Genomic DNA, 21,686 nt, shown 5'->3' on the forward strand with positions numbered 1-21,686 from the left:
AAAACTCTTAATATATTATTTTAATAAGAGATTAATATTCAGATTCAATATGATAAGTATCAAAAAGAAAGGAATTCTAATGAGGAAGTATTTTCTAATTGATATTATAATAAATATAGAAAAACAGGATATAATATAAAAATCTATAAAAATAATATAATAGATTTTAGATTATTAGATTCTTAATAATTTCAATCGATTGATTCAATTATTGTTGAATAATATGAGTTTGAAAATGTAAATTAAGATGAAAGTAGGCTACTTAGTGATATGGGCCACTCGATGTTAAACTATGTTATTCTTCTTTTATATCTAATCTTTATCTTTATCTTCATCTCAAATATCCTTAACATATAGATTTTAAAACACAGTTTATAACTGGTGTTACGGGCATCGATATGGAACCGGCATCGGGCTGATATTATTCCGATACTAAAGAATTTTCATATATATATAACTTTAAAAAAAGGGTTTAAAAGAAATTAATAGAAATCTTATTCTAAACCTATATTTATATTTATATTAATCATTATCTTGTATTTATTCTAATAATTCTTTTTATTTAATCCCTTTAAAGCAAACCAATAACTAGTTTTTGGAAATAGTTTCAAAAACTTTGAAGATAATCTTATAATCTCTAAATAGCTTCAAAATTCATATTTTAATGGAATATAGGAATATAAATCTCATTTATCCCTAGGATTCTAAAAACTGCATAGCACAAGCATAGGTATAGATCCTGAGTGGTGTTAAAAATAACTATGGAGAGTGCTAGCGAGGCCATTGTTATTTTTAGCCACGAAGGGCCGAGAAAAAGCTCGTACACTTAAACCACAATATCATTAGATTCCTCCTCTCTCAAATTTCCCATTATTATTCATCATTAATCCCCACACCGCATCTCTAATCTCTCTGTCTACATCCTCTCCCCCCTCTCCCCTTTCTCTCCCCCAATCCCCCTCAACCCCCTTTCTCCCCCCCATCTCCCCACCCCCAAAAGGCATCCCCTCAACCCCACACACCTTCCCCACCTCCGGCAACACCCCCCTCTGAAAATACCCCCTCACAACCCCCGCCGTACACCCCGACCCCGCACTCAAACTCGTATGACCAAACGAATCCTGCACCAAAACCCTCGCGCCCACAAATCCCTCTGCATTTCTCTTCGCACTAATCAATGGCGTCACGTTATCCGCCGCATTCGCAATATACAGTATCGGATGCGATGTATTCCCTTCAAAGGGGCCTGTAAATCGCCATTTTGCAGGGACGGTTCGACCTACACAGCTAAGTCTGAATTCGGCACCGACGGCGCCGGCGGCGGGAGCGGAGGCAATGAGGTTTGTAGCGTAGGTTTTGAAGGCGGAGAGGCTAGGAGGGAGGGAACCGCCGTCAGTACACATTATAGCTGCGCTGGCGTCGGCGGTGGCTTCGGAATCTTCGTCGTCGTCGTCGTCGATCGGAGGGGGGAGATCGTTGCAGGAATTGTGCGGACAGTCACAGGTGAAGATTTCGCGCATGCCGAAGGTGGAGGTGAGATCGATGAAGGGGACGCCGTTGCCGGTTTCGAGGGCTTGGAGAACGGTGGCCAGGGAGGGGAAGAGGAGGATGGGGCGGTAGAGAGAGGCGGAGATGAGACGTTTGAGGGAGGAGTAGGTTATTAGTTCGGGGAGGGAAGAGGCGTCTTGGGGGGAGACGAGGATAGGGTGGATTTTTAGTTGGGAGAGGAGAGTCGCCAGGCGAGTGGAGATTTGGGAGGGAGTAGGGGAGTAGAAGGCGCAGATTGTGGGACCGGATAGGTGGCAATAGTGGTAGAATGCTGACATGATTTTTTCTGAGTCGTGAAGAAAAGAGGTGTGAGTGTTGGTCGACCATTCGTTGTAGTTTACGTTGCCTGGTGGGAGTTAGTATTGGAGGTTACTTTATGAGGTTCATTTCGATGATCATTTTTATAGAAGAAAGCGTATTATGTAGTATTTTGTTTTCTTCTCCCATATCTTCTAATTCCTAGAGCAGGAAAAAGTAATGCTTTTGGAGGATTGGGGAGTACCTGAGAGGAGAAGAGAGCAGAAAAGTCACTTGGATAAAGAAAATTATTCCACAGAATACATACCATCACTAACCATTCTCTCCACCAAATCAGGATACATAGCCGCAAACACACCACCCAAAAATGTCCCATAACTAAACCCCCAATACCTCAACTTTTCCGTGCCCGTCTTCCTCATAATCTCAAGCATATCACGTGCCACACTCGTTGTACTCACGAATTTTAATAAAGATTCCTCTCCTCTGGCTTTCGCTTCGCGTTCCATGTTTTCCTCGCAGGTTTTCGAAAGAGCACTTGCTCTCGCATATGCATCATTCAGCATTCCTGGGTGCGAATCCACTACTCCTACATCACTTAATCTCCAAATCTTTGCATTCTGACGTGAGGAACCCCAGCAATTGATGAGAGGTGTTGAAGCCCCTATACCTCGAGGATCGAAAGATATAATATCGTGATTTTTACCGACGATTTTTTGAAGATTATGTCCATTTCTTCGGAGGGAAAAAATTCCTGAACCGCCTGGTCCGCCAGGATTAGTGAACACGGGACCGAGGTAATTGGTTAGATCTGTTGCGGGGATTTTGATGATTGCGAGGGTAATTCTGGAAGGATTGGAAGTGTTAAGCCAGTCTAGTGGTAGGGAAAGACGAGCACATTGAAACGTTGAGTAGCAAGTATGCCAGATTAGGGATTCGCTTGGTTCGACCTGGAGATGTGAGAATGTGGAGGAGTTTACATGGGGTAAAAACTTACATCTTTCCATTGCCAACCTGTTTTCGCGATGACTGAGGCTAGATTATTTAATTCGAGGTTTGCAGGAGATATCAGTTGTGAAGGGATTCCATAATGCCATATGGTAAGGATGAAAGTGCCGAGGAAGAGAGCTGAATAGAATTTTAGCATTGAGAATCCTTGAGACTGGGTTGGGGTAATTATGGACGTTGCTCTCTTTTTAGACGTCATTGTAGATTCATTGTTGATTTGAGTGCAATAACATCTCGAAAATTGTTCAAATGAAGATGTTCATAATATTGAGAATTTGGGTAACCTCAACATCGTTAATGCTCGAGGCTTGCATGATCGTCCATCGCAATAACACGAGACAGCTTCAATCCCAAAGAGCTGAACCTACCACGTCTACTACCTATTATGATCTATACTCACCAATAATACTGAGGTGATACTAATCAAGATATATTAGGAAAGACCATCTTTAATCCGGGAAGTGCGAGTGGTTGAATGTCAGATAAGCATATAAATCTCCCAATAAGATTCATTCATTCGTCGTTGCTCTCGGGCATTTATCTGCATCTTACAACTATAGATGAGATTCGTACAATATCCAAGCCAAGATATCTTTGAAGAGTTGTTTGGTCGTTGTTTCACCCGTACAATGATAAGAAACTGTGGACTGTCTGTCAACTTGTGTGGAGTTAGATGGCGGTTTGCATGAATCGAAAATGGATTGAAAATACTTCCCTTTTGAGTAAGTCGAGCCGATGTGAAGTTTTTCTCGTGTCCAGTTACTTTTTCTACTTGAGAATTCAATCAATTTCTCAATTCTCAACACACTCTCTCACACAAACGCCTCTCTGCAATCAAATTCTCGTGTATTATCTACCCGATATACAGTAAATGATATTTGAGGACTTTGTTAGCTTACACTCATATATTCCTAATTCCTCACCTGATTCGACGATACGATATCCAAAGTTGTCGTGAATTATACTAGCCATACAGTACGAAGAGTCACGAGTCTGTAATCACGATATTAGATTCTATTTGTGTACAATAATGTGTAACAGGTAATCATTTATGCAAGTGTCCGCTTCAGCTCAACATCATTTCCTCTCTTCCGTACTCGATGGACATGACTTCCGGCACTAATGTCGATTCACCAATCGCAGTTCGAAGTAATCGAGGTTGTTGGACATGTAGAATTCGGAAAAAGAAATGTGATGAAATACAACCCGGTTAGTCATGATTAGTTTTTGCTTGCCGAAGAAAAAGAATTAATATCGATTCTCATAGGTTGTTCGAGATGTAAGGATGTTAATGTAGAATGTCACTATGGTCCCAAACCAAGATGGATCGATGATTCAAAGTTTGCAAAAGAAGAATTGGAGAAAATTAAAGCTATTGTCGCTGCCTCTGCAAGTAAAAAGAGAGCCGCTTTTCGTGCGAGAAAAAATACGGGTTCTATATCATCGGTGCCCAAATCACCAAAATCACCTAGGACTAATACTAGTACCACGACGAAAATCGCTAAGAAAGGAGACGATTTACCAAGTGTCGAGAATGTCGCTTCTATGTCTACACCACCCATCGAAATGGATGATGATAAATCTATTGAACCTAAGTCTCCGTTATTCCCAAAATGTATCGAAGATCAAGAAGCAAGTTTAATGATGCATTATCTTGATCATGTCTTTTTTATCCAATTCCGGTTTCACACCCCATCATTATCATCGGGAAGAGGATGGTTATTATCATTGCTCACAAAAACAAAACCTCTCTATCATGCAGCTCTAAGTCTAAGTGCTTTCCACCGTCAATCTCTTCTCCTGGAACAAGAAAGTGGTCAAGCGGAGATAGATTATCTGCATGAACTACAACATCACTATGATCTGGCACTGAAAGGGCTGCAAGATTTTATTCAAACAAATAATAAAAATGCATCTGAACAAGGGGCTTTTGATGGGAATATCCAAATTCTAGCTTGTATGATTCAATTGATATCCTTCGAGGTTAGTATCCCTCTTCTCCATAATGCATCACAAATCACAACACAATCACTAACAGACCTTCAAAGCTCTTCAACGGTGGTGTAAGCAATTGGCAAGTCCATCTCAGAGCAGCATCAGAACTTATACTGGTTCTTCACGAAGTCTCAAATGGTAGTATACCAGGTCCAGAAATACTATTGACTTCATCTCAATGTTTCAATATTCCAGGAGCAGGCTCGCCAGAATCAATTCTGAGTGAAAGTTTGGTTTCGCGGGATAGTGCTGCGTTGGATTTTTTTACGGGGGCGATTATTTGGATGGATGCGCTGTGAGTTTTCTTGGTTTTCTTAGGTTTCAGAGCCGTTTTCGTTTTTTCTTATTTCAGTGTATGCCGGAAAGATTGAAGGGCCGTGGAAGGAGATATGGCAGAAGTCTTGTCTTACTCAGATTTTTGAATCAATTGAACAAGCATTTGATTGATAAGGAGTGTTATGGGGGCAAGCCCCCAAACCCCCATAGCTCGCTGCGCTCGAAGATCGTACATATGACCTTATTCGGTCTCCATGGCAATGGCCCCCAGAGGGCGAGCGGAGCGTCATCCGCAAAATTTGGTTTCTATAGTTTTTTACTAACATCGAATTCATAGAGCCTGTGTATCAACCGGATCCCATCCTTGGCTTTCCGAATTCCACAATCGACTACTCTCCGCCAAAAGACCTGGCTCCTCCGAATCCGACCACAAAATCCAATTAGCCTCTATCATGGGATGTGAAAACTGGGTTATGATAATGATTAGCGAAATAGCCTGGCTAGGAACCTGGAAGCGAAAACACGAATCTGATTCTACCATAGATTTCAGACAACAATTAATCTTCACAGAACAGAACATTCGAGGTCGTCTTGAATCTAAAAATTCAGAAACGTTAGAGGAACTCCACGCATTAAGATCAATTCATCGAGGAACCCCGCCATTCTATGTCACAGAACTATATAATAAACATACCATCCTCCTGATAACCCACATCTTTGCTTGCGCATCTCTCATCTATCTTCAAATGGTCATCACGGATAACCTACTCCCGGAAGATGTCGATATGATGCTCCACAACACTATCAACGCTATGCGCATGATCCCTAATCCCCAAATGTTCAGAGGATTAGTGTGGCCATTGAGTGTAGCAGGTTGTTTGGCAAGCTCGAAACAAGATCAGGAGTTCTTTAGGGAGACGTCGAGAGGGGCGGTAACGGATTCAAGAAGTTTCGGGAATTCGAGTAGTGCATTTGAGATTTTGGAAAAGAGTTGGGAGTTGCAGAGGAGAGAGGGGAGATTGATCGATTGCACTACGACGATCAGGGAGATGGGGAGTTGTATACTTTTGGTTTGATTTATGAATGTATGGGAATTTATTTGGAAATTGAAGATTTAAGGTTTTAGAGATGTTGAGATGAGAACTATTGGTCGTACTTTTACTCTTCTATAGATTATTTGAATTACTTCGATACCCCTTTCTTTTGTGCACAATTTCCATTTCTAGATTACCTCTAAGTTCTATTTTCTAACTCGACCCAGATAATCCCAGATCCCTCTCAATTATCCTAACCATTTTCAACAGCTTCTCCTCCTCCAATCTCCTCCCTACAATCTGTAATCCCACACTTCCTCCCTCATATTTTTGCGCCCCTTCTTTCCCAGGTCCCCAAAGCGCTTCCATATCCGTTTTCCCACCATCATTCCCATCCGCATCGCCCCACACATCTCCCTCCTCCACCTCCCCAGCAGGTAAACACGCAACCGGTAAATCCAACCCATTGAAAACACTCGTATATCCCCAATACTTCGCTTCTTCATGCGCATTCGCTACCGTTACACCCCCTGGCGCGATAATACAATCTACCCCCGTCTCCAACATCAATTTTGCATATGCGTCTTGGGTTCTATTTCTCTCCTTATGTAATTTCCATTGTTCGGAAACGGTGCGGTTTTTCGTGGTTTTCTTTTCTAGTAGCCATTGGAGTAGGGAGGTTGGAGGCTCGGAGGTGAGAGAGAGGTGAGAGAGATATTCGGCGCCGCCGTCGAGAAGGTACATCGCATCGACGGTAGAGATTAAAGGGGCGTGGAGATGTGTTGGGAAAGGAATAATTTCGTGTCCTGCTTCTTTGAGTGTGGATTCTGTGGAGTGCAGCACACGGGTGATGGGCGGATGAGGAGTGTGCACTCCATCGGTATATATAATACCGATTTTCAATTTCCTGTTCTCTTCGTTCTCAACCGCAACATCTTCGCGACATCCCCATGGAATAGGAAGTAGTCCAACTTCTCCTCTCCAAGGCTGCGCATCCAAAAGCGTTTTACAGAATAATTCTACATCCGCCAGACACGTAGCAATGGGTCCCACAACCCCAATCACACTTTCCATCCCATCGTGTGCGCCCGAGAGCCCGGAATGTGGAAGTCGCGCTACACTGGGTTTGAGACCGTAGATGCCGCAGCTGAGCGCGGGACTGCGAATACTTCCTCCTATGTCGGTGCCGATGCCGAGAATCGAGCCGTGCATGGCGACGAGTGCAGATTCACCGCCGGATGAACCACCGGGGGAGAGGGAGGTATTCAAGGGATTGGTCGTGGTGGAATAGAGATTCGATCGTGTTTCGAGAGCCATGAGTCCTTGGGGATTAGTGGTTTTGACGTGGAATACTGCGCCGCTGTTGCGGAGGACTTGGATGCACATTCCTTCTTGAGAGGGGGAAGTGCAGAAGTTATCGGCCCAGCCTACGAAACCGGATGTGGAGGGTGTGTCGATGAGGTAGATGTGTTCTTTTACGGAGACGGGCAGACCGTGGAGAGGTCCGATGGGAGACCCGGTTTGAGTCATGTGCGCGTCGAGTTTGGCGGCGTGGGAGAGGGCGTTGGGGTACATGGTCCAGGCGAGACAGTTTGTCTGTATTGTTTCGTTAGTTCTTTCCTTTTTACTCCTGTTCTTTTCAGATACTGTTCGGGAATCTCATTGAAGGTTCAGTGACGAAAATTGGGGTAATCATATCCCAGAAGAAAGGAAATTGAAGACCAACCGCTTGATGAGCAACAGCACTCGCTTTACAAAACGCCGTTGTAACTTCCACAGCTGTATACTCTCTCGTTCTCATTTTCTCCAGCAAATCCACAGCAGTACTATACACAATCTTTATCTCTCTCTCATTCAGCAAACCACAAGTTTTCATTAAATCAAGAGGTCGTTTGGATTTGAGGAGGTCTGCTGGAAGAATCCATTCCGAGGGAATAGAAGAGAAAATCTCTTGTTGGCGACGAGTAGCGATGGCTTGCCATGTTGAAGCTGTAGAGGTTTTCGAAGGCTGTTCTTCCGCGAGCCCAGAAGTGGTGGACACAGGAACTTCCTTGGCAGGAGTCGCGAGAGACGATGAAAGTTCCGCGATGGAGGGAGCCATTGTTGAAGAATTGGAAGACACTGATCTTCTATTTCCTTGAGTGGAGCGATCTGATTCCCGGATGTTTGTACAAACACAGTAAAACCAATTTCAGTATTTGAAGAAAATGGAACAGGGCGAATTGTGCAACATCGATTAACCAAAATGCAAAGAACACACTTAAAACAAAATTTCAAAAGCTACATATCACATCTTCCATGAGATACATATGTATATTTATATCCAGACTCTCCCATAAAGAACAGACCGCCTGTACACCTCGGCCTTCCCCATAGATACGCAGCACAGCTACTTGATACCTACCCACCTTCCCACACAAACTCAAACTTCGAAAGAAATCGTCACATCCGGAATCGCATGCGATTGTCGAATGAAAATCAACGAATTCTGATCAATCGATCAGATAAGAAAAACGATGATCAGATTGGTGGGGTGGTGGATAGGAAGGTCCTTGCACGGGACCCGAATCGGATCAATAGTGAGGGCAATTCGCGTCCACTTTCCTGAGAATAGGGGTCGTGTCGACTTACCTTGCTTGGTAGCGTTAAGGAGGTTTGCGGTGACATCTTGGAGGATGTTGTTTGGTATAAAGGAGGAATGTTCGGGTGGTTGTTTTCTTGTGTTTGTATTATTATATTCTGTGTTTCTTGTGAGAAAATTGGAATAAACTATCTATCTTTTGTACTTGTACAAAATCATTGTGTTACTTCGATATCAATTAGCTTTTCACATCCATCCATATCCATATCCACAACCAAAATCATGGGTTCCATCACACCCGAACAAAAATCCGGGGAATACCCTCGATTAAAAGAAAACACCATCAGAGTATACAAAAAAAGAGGTATTTAAAACTACTCTCCTTACAAAACAAATTCTAATCCCTCATAGCATATTATGATTACCGCACGGTTCATTCAATTCTCTCTCAAACATTCGTCTCTACCATTTCATTCATAGTACCAGATGAAGATGGTGAGCCCTCACCATTCTCCTTACCAATGACCGCTGTGGCTGGAAACTATGATCCCCACAAACCCATCTCTGAAGATGACGGAAGCGAGGAGCAGTATGTAAAAGAACAGGAGAGTTTCGGCGACGGACCATTCGATGTCTATCTCCACGGAAATTCCGCCATGATGTTAAACCGGATGACGAAACAGGGAGGGAATATGAAAGTTGTAATCAGTAGCACCAAGGGTATGTTGATCCCTATTTCAAACAAGCGTACGCTCACTAACAAACCCCAGTCGACGGTCTGATTCTCCACTTCACCCCCAATGGCCATTCCCTCAACTACCGCTCCTGCATCATCCACGGCACCGCCGAACCTGTGACTTCCGCTGCTGAAAAACACTACGCCATGCACCTCCTCACAAACCACATGATTCGTCGTCGCTGGTCACAGACGAATCCCGTGGCGCCCGAAGCCATGAAATCGGTGCAGGTAATTAAAGTCGTTGTGCGCAGTGCGTCGGCGAAGATCCGGACGGGGAATGTAGAGAGTTTGGAGCGGGGAGGATTGGGGGAGCGGGATGATGTATGGACGGGAGCGTTGCCGTTGTATGAAGTGCTGGGGGAACCAGTACAGAGTGCGTATTGTGACGATAGGAAGGTGCAGGAGGGAGTGGTGGATTGGATGGAGAGGAGGAATAGCGAGGAGAGGTGTTATGCGGAGGAAAAGGCGATACCGTTGACGTTGGGTGGTTGCAGTAAGTGATGAGTGTATAGTATGTGATATTTAATAATAGATACCCCAAATGAAGAATATGATACAGAAAATAATCGACACACAGAATTATGACATACAATGTGAGAAGGACAGATATCCTAGAGTTCATGTGTAGCAAATCCCAAGTCATCCCATATGTTCCACTGATTCCTATTAGACTTCAGAATTCAATCGCATAAGGCAATGCACCGAATTCGATACTTATTCAGCTACTGGAGAAAAACAAAAACTCCTATATACTGTTGAACTTATATTCATTCGATTACGCTAATGCTATTCAGAACATCAATTCTCAATTCTCAAATTCTGTATTCTCCTCGCTACTATTTCTCGTACTCATCACCTTGTTCTTCTTGCCAATAGCCTTTTTTTCCCTCCTCCGATCCATCATCGCCAACGTCTTCTTCGTCTTCCACTCTTGGTGTCGCCCTCACCTGCTGATCATACTCTTTCATGATCTGAGCCGCCTTTCCCTTCTCTCTATGATAACGCTCCCTTTCCCTGCGGTTACGGTTGTTTTTTCTAGCCACTAGTCTTTCCTTCTCCAACTCGTCGTCACCATTTTCGATTTCCTTCTCTCGTTTCGCTGTTTCTTGATGTTTCCGTTTTACTCGTTCTTTTTTCCCGAGCATTTTCTGTTCGAGCTTCGCCTTTTTGATTGAATCATTCCCGTTCATGATTTCCTCCTCTCGTTTTACTCTTCTTTGATGTTTTCGCTTTGCCTGTTCACTTCTTTTGAGCCTTCCCTGTTCGACTTTCCTCTTTTTGATTGGATCATTCCCGTTCATGATTTCCACATCTCGAAGTCTTCCTCTACGAGTGCGCTGTTTTTGAAGTTCATTTTTTCGGAGTCTTTTTTGTCGTTGCTCTTCAGTCTCTTGTCTCTCGGACAAAGACTTCTTTCTGCCTCCGCTGCCACGGGTTTCTTCTTCAGCTTCTTGGCTACTATTTTCCATTGTTGAAAAGTCCGCAGTTCCCAATCTCCTGTTCTCTTCTCGTCTGCAATTTACTGGATTTTGTTCGCGCGCCATTTCTTTGTACCTAGTCTCCCCGTTCTCCTGCCACATGGCACGTTCTCCCTGTCCAGGTCTCTCACCTCCAGCTTGCAGGGTTCTTTCTCTCAAACGATCGTCTATGTCCATTGTCTCTGTGTTGCTTCTGTTGGTATCAACTTGGTTGATAAGTGTAAAGTACTTTAGTCTATTATGGTTGTATTCGTTTTTGATCATTTTTATCTATGAAAATTTGGTAATTGATACAGGGAAGCGCTAGCGCCGTGCTAGTTAATACAGTGCCCTCTATGATCATTCTATATATGGGAAGCTAGTACTTGGTATAGGGAAGCGCTAGCTAATACAGTGCCCTTTATGATCACATGATCGATATCCCGACAATTTCCAATACTGTCTCCATTCCCATGTGCCATCTCCATCCCCAGATATCACGCCATCAATTTGCTCTCCATTTCCTCCCTAGTGCGCTCCACCCCGCTCTCTGAAATTCTTGTCTCCCCCCCCCCCTATTTCCCCCTGTTCCCCTTCTCTTCTCTCTCGTTTTTCTCTATCCCTCTCTCGTCTCTTCTGCATGCTTTTCAAGGTCCACTTCAATCTCCACCACAACCAGACGCTCTGTATCCGTCGGAGACGGTGACATTCTCGAACCGGGCATAATAATCGGATCCTTCGCAGTTACTTCCAGAACCCAAAATCAAAAATATAGAACAAATAAATCTGAATCTCTCCTGGTTTCTTGAACCCGCCTCGTCCTCTACGCAATCAAACCTCGCAGTCGACTCGTTCCCACACTTTCCGTATCTATACGCAGAATCCCTCTTCGTCCAAGCTTCTTTTGGCACTTTTTCCCCAGTTAATATAACAGTACCCACGTACACTAAATACCAATCTTGAACGATAATAATAACAAAAAGAATGAAGAGGTGTATATGATGTTTTGATATTTTGTTACCATCTCATCCCATGCTCGATATTATTATGAAAACAAATAAAGAGAGGGGGAAGGAACAGACGAGTAAGATGAGATGTAAAACTTGGGTATCAAGAGAAGAGCAAAGACGGAAGGTAGGTTCTGGAAAAGTAATATCACATGAAGGTAAAAAGAAGAAATGAGCGAGGAGAGTTTGAATGCTTGGACATGTTGAGGTTGCTACCGCTAAACTATTGACGATATGAATAAGTTGCGAGGAAGAAAGAGAGAAAAACAAAGTACATTGAAGAAGGAATGCTCGTTGGCGTATAATACAATTCTTCGTGATAGCATAAAAAATACCAAATTACATCATGATCTACTAGTAATACAGCCCACAATTTTCTTTATACCAATTAAACATTAACACTTCCCTCTCCCCTTTATCCCTCTTACAGGAAAGGACTACCAATCCTGAATACCCTCCTCAGCAAGATCAAGCGGTTCCCCATTAGCCGCCGCCCTTGCATTACTAATTTCCCATTCAAACTCTTTAAGTGCTCTAATCTCACTCCCTACAAAAAGGCCCCCGATTAACCCATCAATAATACCCGCTCCAAGTCCCAAACTACTCAATAGCATAAGTATAAATGCAACGAAATTTCGAGGACTCCACCAAACAGCAATGAAACAACCTATACTAATGAATACTGAAGCGACAAAATGACCTAAACGAAGACGTCTTTGACGACGTTCTCGGAGGCGGTAGGTATGGATCATGGCGATGATTTCATCGTATGTTGAGATAGGGAGGTACGGTGGTGATGAGGAAGTTTTGAGTTGTGTATGAGCACTGAGAAGATGAGATTCTGAGGGTGCGGTTTGGAGGTAGACACCATTAGAAACTGCGGATTTATTCTTTATTGTTTGTTCCGTTGGTGATGCATATTTTGTGTGTACCAATGTTGCTTCGACGGAGAAATGATCACTCAATGAGCATTGATATTTGGAATGTCGTTGCAGCATACCAACACGTGCATCTTTTACTATCCATCCTCCCGCCGATGGATTATTTTCGTCGAAACATGTGTTGGCGAAAATATAGTCTAGTCGTTTCGCACGAGGGTCAGGGGTATCGCCGGGAATCTCAATCTCGGGACGATTTGGACCAAGACGCTTTTGTTCTCCCTTATTCCAACGCCAAGTATTTAATACGCTATCGCAAGTTGCACCGTTTTCCGACAGATTGAATTCAGCAGTTGGTATTGGGCGTCTTCGAGCCTTTTCGACTTCATCAATTGCAGCACCGATAGAGCAATCAGGATGTAAAACCATCCAGACATCACGAGCAGGCGAATGTGTGCTGATAAGTCGATGGGCGAGGGATAACGGTATCATATTAAAATCTCCTAGGCCAAGAACTAAATGTCCCCGCTCTGCGGCACCTCTCATAAGTTTCGCTATTTCCCATGCTTGCGCTGTTCGGTGGCAGATATACGAATCGTTTGGTTCTGTTTCGTATGGTGCGTGGAGCTATGTACATTAGTTTTGGCAGAGCAGAAAGCTTCGAAGTACTTGCATGCGTAGTGAACACCTCCACAATATCTTTCGGCCCTTGTCCAAATCGTATTCTGGCACCAGCAACACCCTTCCCAACAAACCAATCGCCTCTGAAAAACGCGGTAGGTCGGCCATTCAGAGGATACCTGAACATCGAGCTCTCTTCGATTGGCCATTTAGACAAAATTGCCAAGCCACCTCCAAATATGCCACTGTGATAAAACTTTCCATAAGGCAAAATATGCTTCGTTTCTTTTCGTATGCTCTTGTAATCTTCCTGTGTCCAACACTCCTGTAGACCGACTATATGGGGCGTAGGACTTGCAGAGCCAATGGCTTGCCCAATTTCCGTAAGACGTTCATTTCGTAGGGTAGAGATAAATTTGAGACCCCAACAATTGAGGGTGATCACATTGATCTCATTGACTTCTAGTGGTTGGGAGTCCATAACGATTGTCGTAAGGTTTGAGGAGATAGAAGTGGTAGAATAGAAGACGTCTTATATCGTGAAGATCTGCTAAGGCGGGAGCGGCGTATCGCTGAAGAAATGAAATTAAAGACTCCCTTTTGAGATTTTGACCCTTGCAGTTGCATACAATATATTCTATCACTCTATTCTATTGAAACCAAACTCAGGTGAGCAGAAAAAGTTCGGACAATTAGTTCAATGTCTGGATTGAGTAGCTATGATGGTGTTTTGAACCATTTCCCATCAATTCGGTCCCTTCCCTTGAATTAACCTTCATGACGTTTCTAGGCTCAACACCAAGGACTCAAACCAGGGGTTTATGGGTCCCATCCGGTAGAACAGCCGATGCCATACAAGGGTAAGCGCATCGCGGTTAATTTCTCCATGTGCCAGCGCTTAATTAATTTGAGTCGTCATTAATGTAACAAGAGCTCGAAAGCTCGAAATAATATCCGACATTGATAAAATAGCTACAATTCCGTTTAATATGGCAGAAAGACACCAAACAAAACGTCGAAGATACGATAGCGAAGTTTCTACACCGGGTTATAGCTCGCCCGATGAATTGGCAGATGATAAAGCAACCCGACCATCTACGAGTACGCGTCGCGACTCAACACGGAGACAATCAAGACCATATTCTAGTGATGGCAGCGCCGATGAACTAGATCATACAAATACCCGTCATCGAAGTCCACGAAGTCCCCGCAGTCGTCGAAATTCAAATCAATCAAGAAGTAGATCTACCTCTGAAGATTCACATCGCTCGGCGCAATCTTCATCTACACCTTCTCATAAACCTTTAAAACTCAACTACAAATGCAAATTTATTTTACGAGGACATCGCAAAGGAGTTGCGCAAGTAAGATATTCGCCCAATGGTCGATGGATAGCTAGTTGTTCTGCAGATGGCACAATTAAAATATGGGATGCGGAAACGGGAAAACATTTGCGAACAATGGAAGGACATCTTGCAGGTGTATCGACCATTGCTTGGAGTCCGGATTCAAATACTATAGCTTCAGGATCAGATGATAAGGTTATTAGACTTTGGGATCGAGCCACTGGTAAACCATATCTTACGCCTTTACTTGGCCATCACAATTACGTTTATTCAGTCGCATTTTCTCCAAAGGGGAATGTGATCGCAAGTGGAAGTTATGATGAAGCAGTCTTCTTGTGGGATCTTCGTGCAAGAAGGCAGATGAGAAGCTTACCAGCGCATTCTGATCCGGTCGGTGCGGTGGATTTCATCCGAGATGGGACGTTAGTATGCAGTTGTTCTACTGATGGGCTCATGTAAGTTCATTTGCTAGCCATTCATAATTTTGTATCGGAAATACTAATTGTATCCTAGTCGTGTATGGGATACTGCAACTGGTCAATGTCTTCGGACTCTCGTACACGAAGATAATGCGCCGGTAACCACAGTCCGATTCTCACCCAACGGCCGGTATATTCTGGCGCATACACTAGATTCTTGCATACGACTTTGGGACTATGTAGCTGGAACTTGCAAAAAGACATATCAAGGCCACGTCAATAATAAATATTCGCTAGGTGGAAGTTTTGGTTTCAGTGGTAATCAAGGATTTATCAGTTCGGGTAGTGAAGATGGAGACATTCTCTTCTGGGATGTTAGCACGAAGGAATTGATACAGAAAGTTCATGGGCACGAAGGCGTAGTTTGTTGGGTTGATACTGCTCCGGGACCGAATGGAGCGATTGTTAGTGCTGGTTTAGATGGAACAGTCCGGATATGGGTCGATGTGGGTGATGAAGATGGGTCTCCAAGACTGGGTGATTTACATCTTGAATCGCAGAAGACAGGTCACGTGAAGCAGGAAAATGGAGAAGATGAAGATATGGGTGGTTATAGGGACGAAGAGAGAGATGATAGAGACGAGGAAAGACAAAGGAGATATAGCAATGATACCCCGAGAGATGATATGAGTGTGGATAGGGAGAGATCGAGAGATAGAGATATGGATAAGGAAAGGGAAAGGGAAAGCGAAAGGGACAGAAGCGAGTTACGCAGTCCGGAGAAGATGGAGGAAGACTAATCAGCTCTGATAGACAAAATCACTTTATTTTAATGTGTAAAGCATCATGCTATCCTTCCTCTTCTTGAATTCTAACAGTAGCGTGGAATTAGCTCCTCGATAATATTGAAAAACGTGGAAACGAATCTTAGGTGGATCTACATGGTTGCTTGCAAGATAGAATGACGAACCAAGCTCCTCTCTTCTCGGTCATTCATCATACCACAGCTGTCACACGCAAGATACAAGTAGTGTTTGGTTCATGGGAGGGAAGTATAATGTTTGAACTGTGAAGCTGTAACAATGCGTCTCTGTAAAAACAAGAAGTTTCCTCATTCTATTCCGCTACGTGACTAGGTTCCGTGATGATTGTATGTTTGTCTGATGTTTGGTAAGTGCTAATAAGGTGAATGCTAAGGTGATAATTTATCATGCGATTATGTTCGGCAAACATGTAAAACGGCGTCTCACGTCCGGACCTGGTGATTAACCGGTGTCGAGGGAGATAGCAGTATAAGTATGAAGTGATGAGCACAATGTTCTTTTGGGGTCTTTAAGTTTGATATTGGATGTTTGAGATGTATACAAGGTATGGTATATATGGAACTTCTGAGGGCTCCAAAGAAAAGAGGAGATGCGGGCGCAAAATTCAAATGTACCACCGTATCACATGATTTCATATCACTCCACCAGTGTTCTTTCCCAAGCATTGTGACTTATATGACAAGTCAACCCAATGCTCATGATAATGGTGTCTTTTTCATGGACTCAAGGAGTTCGAGACTGTCATCGATGCTCTAAAGCAGCTCGATTGCAAGCATATGGGCGGTGTAATCTTCTGGCCAATAGTCAAGGTTTTTTCCAATCAAGGTATTCCACGAATTCACTGTAGCTGCTCGATTTACGCAGATTCACCATCTCACTGCGCCGTACTTGCATCGACTTTGATATATATCCATCGTCTTCGCATGTTGTAAACTGTATCAATTACATCTTCGATGCAACATACAGAAAGATCTATAGCGACAGGTCTTCACACAACATCTATAGAATACCTATCCTCCAGAACACCATCTTCTATCCAACTAAGAATCGGCCACAAAACTTAAGTCGCCACATCCACAAAAATATAACAGCCATCGACATTCCTCATTAAGTCGCTGTCATGAACTCGACACCTCAGCAAGAAACAAAAGCCCTCACTGAGTTCAGGCTATTCTCACGCTTGCCATTCGAGCTCCAAGCCCGAATTTTCAAAGAAGCACATCCTGGTCTGGTGGTCATTGATTTACTTTTATATATCTTTGTAGAAGCAGATCATAGCACATTTATTGTTACTCCTCCTAGATATTATAAGCTGAATAGTTTACTACTAGCTAGCAGAGAGTCACGCGCAGAGATCTTTCGCAGATTTTCAAAGTTTGAAGTTATCACCCCACCTTTGTTTGACGATCATGTACATAAGCGCAGCAGCTACTTTAGGCCTCATATCGATATTCTTGCTGTCAAAGCCAGTATGATTCTGCGATTGTATGACATGGGCGGAAGGTTGTCTGCAGAAAACATCACACAGTTGGCGTTGGGTCTGAGATTGTGGTATCATCCTTGCATGAGCTTTCGCGCCAGAATGAACAACGCAGCCAAGCTATATACGTTCCTGAGTAACCATTTTCCGGCTTTTGGAAAACTATGGCTTATAGTTAAGGCAGAAGATCCTCGCGAAGAGTCTCCATCAATAAAGCACCTACGTCGAATTCTGGATGTTTCAGTTCGATTTATGGATCTTGATTTGCGCGTAAAGTACGCCCCGGGCCTAAGCGACCGACAAAAGGACGTGCAAGAAGAGATCTTCCAGCGAAAATTGAGAGATATCAAAAAACATACGCAGATTATTGCTGGAGACTTCAGTCAGTTTTTGAATACGAAAAAAAGTGATCTCTGGCCTTCACCTGGAGAGGCAACTCTAAGATACTGGAAGATTCGTAGGCCTGTACCCGCTCTTATGTGCTTGATTACTAGAGATGAAATAGTCAGGGATGTCTATTCATGCAAAGTCGAACACAGTGATACTTCAGCCTGGCTTTGGGTGCCCACTTTGGGCGTCAACATTGCTTGTCATAAGGACGGAAGTCCTGTGCACAAATACAAAGGGCTGGCTCAGATATTCGATGGTGAACCGTGGTAGTCCAAGCTAGATGCATGAGAGAGCACATCAATGGCAAAACATCTTCGCTTAGAGATAGACAAGGTTGTCTAATTGAGAGGATTTAGAGAACAGAAACTCAGGGACGGAGAGCTGACTAGATGAACAAAGCACCTGGTTAGACAAATTCACATAATGAAGTATTTGTTCACGTAACTTCTTCTGACAAACTTTCTCTCTTAGTGAAATCAGTCTTGATTTCGGAGCTCTAGTCCCCCATTTGAGTCATTCTTGACTCTCCTGATAAGTGACGTTCGATTTGTGCTTATAACATAAGATCTTACAATATTTCTGAATCTAGGCCCATATTCGCATAAAAGCATTCTGGAAGTAGATGCACCTAATGCTATTCAATCTTAAGTGATCACAAGCAATTATTCAAAAACTAATTTTGAATTGAAGAAACTAGTGATCTAAAATGAAGCAAGCTTGTGACAATGTTAAGGAATTTTCTGTCGAAAACAGAATCTTATTAGTTGATGTACACCATAAACCCAGTATATATATGAATATCACTATTTCCATGTCTTCGAAATTCAAATACTTCATTCACATGCACGCTGTGATAGTAATGCATTTTTTTATCTACCCCTAGGTACACAACAGATTCAAGTTCTCGAAAAGTAGAAGTTGGCTTTGATTTTCATTTCAACCCAAATTTATTCATGCATGATGTCCAAATATTGGATCCATTATGATAGTGAGAACTTTTGCGGGTTATCAGCTCTACACTTTGGTAAGGAAGGATTGAATTGTGTATAATTTGAGAATAGTAAGAATTTTACAAGGTCACCAGTGGGTATTCGCATTGTCGGGACACTATGAAAATATATTTGTGAATATCTCTCGATATATTGAATTTAATATCTAAGAAATTATCACCATCATTTTTTAGATTCAAACATTCAATATTACAAGATTTGATATTAAACAAGTCAAGAACGAGGTTATTAGAAATTTCGAGAGTTGGTCAGTGTCTCGTCAATCCATGCACCCATTAGTGGGTTGGTTTCCTAAGTTTTAATATATAACATTGGCTTAACCGTTGAACGTATTAATTCCTGAATTAAGCGCGCTAAGCATCTGCTATTCTTAATCGGCTGAAACTACGCATTCATATCAGGATAAAATTCTACCGACTGGGATGAATAATCTTCGGTGACAAGAGCTACTCTCCAACCATCTCATTCGTCTAGGCGCTTTTTTCACTTGCTGGCCCTGATTAACTCACCCATATGCCATGAAAATCGCACTTTTATACCCAGTATTCCATTTCGTTAAATTAAACGAAAGCGGTACAGCTGCTACGGTTCTTTTCGGATAAATCATTCCCACCATACGTAAATATTCGACATCTTCCATCATCGACACGACTTAAGACTTGTATTGTTGACCCCAACAGCATCATATCGCTTGTACGCAACATTTACAAATTCGACAAATCATCTATCACTAGGACAGAGACTCTCCCTTTACAACTTGCGATATTCAGACTACATGCATAACAATATGGCCGATAACATCTCAACGACAGCATGTTCAAATGCAGCATCAGGAACGTTGGACGAGTTCCCGTTGTTTTCCTCATTACCGGTCGAAATTTAGTGCCGGATTTTCAAAGAAGCCTTTACTGATCCAGAAATAGTATATTGGGATTTTGGCCTCGGGGTAGAGCATAGAGGGGAAGAAGGTGCTTTTATCTTCTTTTCAAAAAACAAACGTCACGCATTACTCTCTTTCTTGCTTGCATGCAAGAACTCACACGCAGAGGTCTTCCGGAACTACGAAAAGATCGAGATAAATTTTCCAACTCCCATGGACTTCCAGAGTTGCAATCAATCTGATCGTGACAGATATCTGCGAAAGGCTGTTGATACTATCTCGGTGAGCTTTGTCAGCTTCATATCATTGGATGTGGAAGGAGGAAGCATGACGTTGAATAACATCACGCATCTTGCCTTGGACGTCGATTTTGATTAGATGGATTATACATGCGTGTTCCAGCCAAGTTCTACATTTCACTCAGCATCAGCTGTCCGTCTTTGAACACATTGAATTTCGTTTTCGATGATGGTGTGAGTGCAGATATTTCGCACACCTCTGAGCACTCCCGATTCATTGATATTAGTAAAGGCTGCGTAGATCTAGATTGGGATCTTACGAGATTGAGACGATGTGTGAAGGAAGAATTTGCATCTTTATCTGGTCCAGGATACTATACCCGAGTAGACGCTGTGTTCGAATATCTTACAGAAATCGACATGAAAGCCAAAGAACTAGAAGAACTTCGATCGATTTTTAAACACCACAGAGGAAGACACATGGGATAAGCCTGGAAAGGAAACATTAAAGTACTGGAAAAACATCAGACCAACTCCGGTGTTAATGGTGACATGCCAAGACCATTTTCGGGAAAGTCCTTGTTCTTGCAAGTCCGAGTATCCAAGAGTATTCATAGATACGTATGAACTCCACTTAAGAGTCCATAAAGATGGAAAATCACTGCACAAGTACATGGGTTTGAGGCAGATGTTTGAAGGAGAGCCATGGTAGACACAGTAGGGCTTGGCTGATGGGCAATGTAGCAATCAAGGACCTGATATAATTCAAGACGTACGGTTCTCATTATCCATTATCATAGCACGGGGAGAAGCAGAATAAGTACTGGATTAGGCACAAGGCACACTGTGCGAATGTGCTCGGATAAACATCGCATATGAGTTTTGTATATCAGTGTTAATGGGGAGCTAAGATCAGCCGCACCTTGTGTCAATAGTCTAGTTAGAATAGCAATACATCCTTTGTGTATAAAAATTCTCAAAATTCAACAAAATAATCATGAATCATATCAAGAGTTCCAGGAGTGAGAATGCAAGCTGCAATCTGAGTTCAACAACAAGGAGCTAACCGAGAGTCTAGATTCATGTAGAGTTGTGCCAGTATCTAAATACAAGTAATGTTATACCATAAACTCAGAGAGTTCCATTTTCCCCTTTTCATATGTGATGATACAATATCTTCGTATACATGATGTATGATCTAACGAACTTGAAGATTGATTCGCTTATCATGAATGACATCGTCTCCTACCCTCACCGTCGATTTGGGAACACTGGAATCAAAACGATGTTAGAACAGGTAAAAAGTTGATTTTTATAGTCTCTGTATCTATTGCTAGAAGATCGGATATAATTTTCTTAGAAATAGACATACTGGAAACATTTGAATGTGGTTGGATTCAGGCCTCCAAGTCATGCATAATATTCGTCACAGTGACATCAATTATCACCACCAAAGAACAAGATACAACTAAATAAAAGAAACAAAATAAATCCAGAGATCTTTACGACACATAAACAGCAGGAAAAAACAATAATAGTCAAAAATTCAACGTTGTGGTAACCCTTTCACAGATTTCCCTAAATGAAAGAGTTGGGTCGGCCACAAAAGAGTTGAAGTGAAAAGTTGAATAAAGTTGCAAAACTAAAAATATGAACCCGAAAATAAAAAAAAAGCTCTTTGATTCAAAGATTGGCA

General features: G+C 42.6%; 10 protein-coding genes across 10 annotated transcripts; 6 read left to right on the forward strand and 4 right to left on the reverse strand.

Moving 5' to 3' along the window:
- Positions 1-842: 842 nt before the first annotated feature.
- On the reverse strand, positions 843-3,428 carry EAE97_010364 (uncharacterized protein; the record flags this gene model as incomplete). Its single annotated transcript, XM_038880879.1, has 3 exons — positions 2,804-3,428; positions 2,114-2,756; positions 843-1,894 (listed from the first exon to the last, which is right to left on the reverse strand). The coding sequence occupies exons 1-3, from the start codon at positions 3,011-3,013 to the stop codon at positions 843-845; spliced, it is 1,905 nt and encodes a 634-aa protein (XP_038728273.1). The 5' UTR covers positions 3,014-3,428.
- Positions 3,429-3,914: 486 nt separating this feature from the next.
- Positions 3,915-6,161, forward strand: EAE97_010365 (uncharacterized protein; the record flags this gene model as incomplete). The annotated part of the gene is made up of 4 exons (XM_038880880.1): positions 3,915-4,023; positions 4,082-4,797; positions 4,863-5,104; positions 5,423-6,161. 4 exons carry the CDS (start codon positions 3,915-3,917, stop codon positions 6,159-6,161), a joined length of 1,806 nt encoding a protein of 601 aa, XP_038728274.1.
- Positions 6,162-6,290: 129 nt separating this feature from the next.
- On the reverse strand, positions 6,291-8,562 carry EAE97_010366 (uncharacterized protein). Its single transcript, XM_038880881.1, has 2 exons — positions 7,846-8,562; positions 6,291-7,715 (listed from the first exon to the last, which is right to left on the reverse strand). Exons 1-2 carry the CDS (start codon positions 8,218-8,220, stop codon positions 6,333-6,335), a joined length of 1,758 nt encoding a protein of 585 aa, XP_038728275.1. The 5' UTR covers positions 8,221-8,562; the 3' UTR covers positions 6,291-6,332.
- A 420-nt stretch (positions 8,563-8,982) lies between these two features.
- Positions 8,983-9,940, forward strand: EAE97_010367 (uncharacterized protein; the record flags this gene model as incomplete). The annotated part of the gene is made up of 3 exons (XM_038880882.1): positions 8,983-9,064; positions 9,112-9,420; positions 9,471-9,940. The coding sequence occupies 3 exons, from the start codon at positions 8,983-8,985 to the stop codon at positions 9,938-9,940; spliced, it is 861 nt and encodes a 286-aa protein (XP_038728276.1).
- A 335-nt stretch (positions 9,941-10,275) lies between these two features.
- Positions 10,276-11,019, reverse strand: EAE97_010368 (uncharacterized protein; the record flags this gene model as incomplete). The annotated part of the gene is made up of 1 exon (XM_038880883.1): positions 10,276-11,019. The coding sequence occupies one exon, from the start codon at positions 11,017-11,019 to the stop codon at positions 10,276-10,278; it is 744 nt and encodes a 247-aa protein (XP_038728277.1).
- A 1,321-nt stretch (positions 11,020-12,340) lies between these two features.
- On the reverse strand, positions 12,341-13,883 carry EAE97_010369 (uncharacterized protein; the record flags this gene model as incomplete). Its single annotated transcript, XM_038880884.1, has 2 exons — positions 12,341-13,408; positions 13,455-13,883. 2 exons carry the CDS (start codon positions 13,881-13,883, stop codon positions 12,341-12,343), a joined length of 1,497 nt encoding a protein of 498 aa, XP_038728278.1.
- A 508-nt stretch (positions 13,884-14,391) lies between these two features.
- Positions 14,392-15,967, forward strand: EAE97_010370 (uncharacterized protein; the record flags this gene model as incomplete). The annotated part of the gene is made up of 2 exons (XM_038880885.1): positions 14,392-15,203; positions 15,262-15,967. The coding sequence occupies 2 exons, from the start codon at positions 14,392-14,394 to the stop codon at positions 15,965-15,967; spliced, it is 1,518 nt and encodes a 505-aa protein (XP_038728279.1).
- A 1,144-nt stretch (positions 15,968-17,111) lies between these two features.
- EAE97_010371 (uncharacterized protein) lies at positions 17,112-18,131 on the forward strand (the record flags this gene model as incomplete). Its single annotated transcript, XM_038880886.1, has 1 exon — positions 17,112-18,131. The coding sequence occupies one exon, from the start codon at positions 17,112-17,114 to the stop codon at positions 18,129-18,131; it is 1,020 nt and encodes a 339-aa protein (XP_038728280.1).
- Positions 18,132-19,658: 1,527 nt separating this feature from the next.
- On the forward strand, positions 19,659-20,129 carry EAE97_010372 (uncharacterized protein; the record flags this gene model as incomplete). The annotated part of the gene is given in 2 exon segments (XM_038880887.1): positions 19,659-19,742; positions 19,755-20,129. 2 exon segments carry the CDS (start codon positions 19,659-19,661, stop codon positions 20,127-20,129), a joined length of 459 nt encoding a protein of 152 aa, XP_038728281.1.
- An 11-nt stretch (positions 20,130-20,140) lies between these two features.
- EAE97_010373 (uncharacterized protein) lies at positions 20,141-20,702 on the forward strand (the record flags this gene model as incomplete). The annotated part of the gene is made up of 2 exons (XM_038880888.1): positions 20,141-20,383; positions 20,430-20,702. 2 exons carry the CDS (start codon positions 20,141-20,143, stop codon positions 20,700-20,702), a joined length of 516 nt encoding a protein of 171 aa, XP_038728282.1.
- Between the last annotated feature and the right edge of the window lie 984 nt (positions 20,703-21,686).

This window comes from Botrytis byssoidea (assembly GCF_014898295.1).
Source record: "Botrytis byssoidea strain MUCL 94 chromosome Unknown BBYS_027, whole genome shotgun sequence".
Classification (NCBI taxonomy): Eukaryota; Fungi; Ascomycota; class Leotiomycetes; order Helotiales; family Sclerotiniaceae; genus Botrytis; species Botrytis byssoidea.